This window comes from Triticum dicoccoides, chromosome 5A (genome assembly GCF_002162155.2).
Source record: "Triticum dicoccoides isolate Atlit2015 ecotype Zavitan chromosome 5A, WEW_v2.0, whole genome shotgun sequence".
In the NCBI taxonomy this organism is placed as follows: Eukaryota; Viridiplantae; Streptophyta; class Magnoliopsida; order Poales; family Poaceae; genus Triticum; species Triticum dicoccoides.
The window spans coordinates 239,422,447-239,426,825 of NC_041388.1; the positions used below are offsets into that span (position 1 = coordinate 239,422,447).

Consider the following 4,379-nt stretch of genomic DNA (forward strand, 5'->3'; position numbering starts at 1 on the left):
GCACCAAATCACAGGTAGAGCAAGTACAGAGGAGGGTACTGGGAAGCTGTAGTAAGCAGAGAGGAGAGGTGGAGCCTCGCCGGCAAGACGGCCCTTGTCACCGGTGGAAAAGGGGACGGGAAACCCTAGAAATCAAAAGGGGGGAGAGGAAGGAAACAAGGGTGGGGGAGAAGATCTGACCGGCATAGAAACGTTGGGGAGGGCCACCGGAGTAGGTTGGTGCGGCCGCCGAGCTCGCGCCGGGGATGGAAGAAGAGGGTCGCAGATCTGCTGCTGACTTGGAGAGATCGCCCGCTCCGGCCCCTCGCCGTCGCCTAGTTCTTCCCTATCGGCGTCGGCGCCGCCGCCGCTCTCGCCCGCTCCTCCTTTTTCTTTCGAGCCGAGAAGACTGAGACGACTGGTTTTATTCCACGGGTGGGGAGACATGGGTGAAAACCCAGTGGAATCCCTGTGGTTTGGGGTGGATTTGGATGGGATATCAACCCGGCCGGGTTTAACCGAAGACGCATATAAGGTAGGTCGGGATCCTACCCCGACCGGGGTCAAAAGCACGTGGATTAGGCCAAAACCCCGCCGATCCCGGCGGGGGCGGGGATTAAACGAACAAAGCCTAAAAGGTAGAACTACAATAACCGCATGACACACACCGGCACACCTCCAGTTTTCAAGTACAAGAGATCAACCATTGGTCCACAACGAGGAGTCCAAAAATACCAAAGCACACATCCATGCAAGAAACAGGTTAGGTTCGAAACCATCTATATCAACATGAGAGCATAGCAATGGGTTTAAAGCTCGACAGTGCAAGAAGCTGATGATGGCTTCCCCCTGCCCATGGCGAAACCACGAGTGCCATCAGGCATACGTGGGCCAGGAGGCTGTTTGTTTGCCACAGGTAGTAGCTGCTCGACCATGATAAGCTGGGTGTTCGGTGGTATCCCGACTGGATGGCTGCCACAACTGTTGATAACCTGGTGATGGTTGCTGGCATTGTGAATGTGATGATGATTGTTGTTCAGTTGATTGTAGCCACGGCCTCGGCCTTTACCGCAACGCCCACGACCTTTGCCACGCTTTGGACCTTGCTTGTCACTGTTGTTCTCATCAAACTGCACAATATCAGGGTGGTAAGGTTACTGAAATTCAATAATCCCGACTTCCTGGCGTCTAAGTTTGGAAGAATAATATTTCTGGGGTTTAGATGATCACACTTTTACCTCACATCCAAGTGAGACTTAATTTTAAATAAGCATGTGCTGTGTCAAGTAGATTACACCAAGATTTCTTACCAGGTGCTCTGGCAATACATCTGACAGTTGAAAGGATCCTTCAAGCTGTCTCTCATTTGATTGGTTTGAAGTGGAGACGTCTTCCTCACCATTTCCATCACCTTCATGCCCTCCCGTTTTCCCTTTTACTGGACCCTTTGTCTACACCCAAATCATACCAAAAGAATATTAATACTGAATACCGAAACATCATATTTATAAGTTACTCCCTCCGTCCCATAATGTAAGACGTTTTTTGACACTACACTAGAGTCAAAAGGCGTCTTACATTATGGGGCGGAGGGAGTACATTGGAATTACTCCCTCCAATCCATAATAAGTGTCGTGGTTTTAGTCCACGACACTTATTATGGATCGGAGGGAGTAGATAGCAACCCATGTGTCGTGGTTTTAGTTCAAATTTGAACTAAAACCACACTTATTATGGATCAGAGGGAGTAGATAGCAATCCATGACATACTGACATACATATTTGATATACTTCTTTTGCAGAAGTTACCACATTGATTTTGTGAAACAACAACATCAAGTATATTGACGTTCACTACTGATACCCAAATAGAGAACATAAACTGTAACAGTTGATTACAGATGGTGACGAGGTTGTTGACACAATAGTAAGTCATTGGCAAGCAAAGCAAAACTATCGTTGTGTATATATATATATCAGCAAAAGCAAAACTAATTGCTGAGGCCGATTTGAACACAAGCACTAGGGCACAAGTACACACAATCTAAAGAAGCTTTTAACCGAGTATATCAGCTTATCACTTATATATTATATGACAGATAAACACAAGTGCACATATTAACATTAAATATATCAGTGGTAAACTAGAGACAATATATGAATAGCCGATCCCAGTATGTGTGTCTACCATGCAAGTATTCAGCAGCCGTGATCTAAGCCCATTTCTCCAGTTCCTTTCATCATTCAGCTCCAGAATCTGCATCAAATCAACCAACATCAAGGCAAAACACAGCACAAACATTGTGCTTCGGAATTCAAAATCATGTAGTACACATACTGCCTTCTCAGCATCCTCATGAGTCTCATACTCCACGAAAGCATGCAGCTAGTTCCAACGAAAAATACAATTTGTTAGCAAGGGAATGAATATGAACTACTGCAAACACAAAAGTATACACAAAACTATTGGAAACATGACAGATTTTCAAATAATAAACATATTGCACCTTTTTCAATTGTTGACTATATTGAAACAACCAAATGAGACCTCTGGATGCCTACGTCAAATTCTGTATGACCCATTAGGTGGACTGGAAGATCTTACGGCTTAGTATTGTGAATCTGTGAGGCCATGCAAATGAAACATATGGACACTGTTTGTCCAGATTACTCTGTGGCCAGTGTTGTAAATGCAACTAGAACAATCCCTGACAACAAAAGGGAGGTCTTTAGTCCATTTGATTAGATTGATCAGGGCTATTGTAAGTGACATTTTAAACCTTTTTACTACAGATCTATCTGCTGAGAGATATCTAGGATTTTAACATATCTGACAACTTATGCAATTTCATGGGTTTCAGAGACGCTTATATTCATAGTACCTAAACTCGTATTTGGCTCATTAAAGTGAGACTCGCCTTTGTACACTTTCGCACCGCTTCGACTAGACCCCGCTACTACCTCGTATCCAAATACCTGCGATATAGCTCATTCCTTTTAAGCCCTGCAAAAGGGAGGGATTTGAAAAAGGCAACTCCTCCTTAGTAGGAATAGTAGCTGAGGCTGCTTCAACTCATAACAAAGCTATTCCAGCACATAAGTCCGGGATGATCTGAGGTCACTGGTCTCACATGGAAGAGATATGAATCAGAATATGTAACATGAGCGTTCTGGGATTCCTCAATTTGCAAAAACAATTCTGTATTTTTTTGTACTCGTGTGTGCCAACTGTATTAACTGTAAACCACATACTTGGTCCGGGTTTATTGGGCCCAAGAGCCACCAAAGATTGTCCCTATTTTCAAGTCCTCAATATAATACCAAGTCAGTTATGCCCCGGTTTCCCGAGTCACTCCATGGAACGCAGCGCACGGTCCTATTTGATTGGACATGCATGCCGTAGCCAATGCATGCGTTGGGGTGGTTAGCATCCCTAATTAATAGGGCAATTACGGGGTAATTTAGGAGATTTATTGCTCTTCCTTGATCTTTGCGCTTTGGCTCTCAGGCCCAATAAACACGGACAGAGGGAATAATTGTTTGGTTCTTTTCTAGGTTTTATACATTGACACAAATTATGCAATATGAACATGTTTAAAGACAGTTATGAAGAAAACGACGTGTCCTGATGAAAGATTTGGAGGTATAATATAGAAAAAAAGGATTTGGAGGTGCTTCCAGAGCTAAGCTTCAAGTACGTATATGTATTGGTGATTGATAAAACTACTTAGATAATTGTATACTCAAGTAAAGCTGCCGCATGTGTTTGAAATCCGACTGACCGTTGGACACGTGTCGGTTGGCCAATGACCCAGGGTCATTTCGGTCATATCATGCCGGGTTGCCTCCTGGCTATAAATAGCCCACCCCCTCCACCATTAGTTGGTGGCTGCTCCGACTTATTACACGGCTGTTGTCGTTTGAGAGAAACCCACCTCCAAAGCCTTTGAGAGAGATTCCTTGCGAGGATAAATCCAAAACACTCAGAGCCCGAAGTGATTGAGCATCACTGAAGCCTTTCTGTTCCACGTGAACCGAAGACTTGTTACACTTGAAGACTGTCATCTTCCAGCCGGTTAGGCGTCGCATCGCGTTCTGAGCATCCAAGAGTCATTGTGGATTGCCGGTGAACGAAGTCTGTGAAGGTTTGGAAGTCTTCCTTAAAGACTTACCCGAGTAATTTGGCAAGATTTGCGGATCTTTCTCTCTATGTACATCTTTGCCTTCACATTAACTTCATCTACATTTTGTGCTGCCTTGTTTGTGTATGTCTACGCTTCTCACTTCAATTGTGTTGACATGCCAGCATACCTAGTGTAGTTTATCTTTCGATGTATCCTGTTTAATTACTGTTTTGCTTTCGCATCTTCGAAGACATTGCATGTTTCGAAGACAATCAT

At 44.1% G+C, this 4,379-nt stretch overlaps 1 protein-coding gene across 1 annotated transcript in view; it reads right to left on the reverse strand.

Moving 5' to 3' along the window:
- Positions 1-618: 618 nt before the first annotated feature.
- Positions 619-4,379, reverse strand: part of LOC119300789 (la-related protein 6B-like) — a 10,205-nt gene continuing 6,444 nt past the window's right edge. Inside the window, exons 7-10 of the mRNA XM_037577677.1 lie at positions 2,318-2,365; positions 2,168-2,236; positions 1,290-1,430; positions 619-1,109 (exon numbers count right to left, since the gene is read on the reverse strand). Of these exons, the coding sequence (XP_037433574.1) occupies positions 789-1,109; positions 1,290-1,430; positions 2,168-2,236; positions 2,318-2,365 (579 nt within the window). The 3' untranslated portion in view covers positions 619-788. The remainder of the gene's footprint in view (positions 1,110-1,289; positions 1,431-2,167; positions 2,237-2,317; positions 2,366-4,379) is intronic.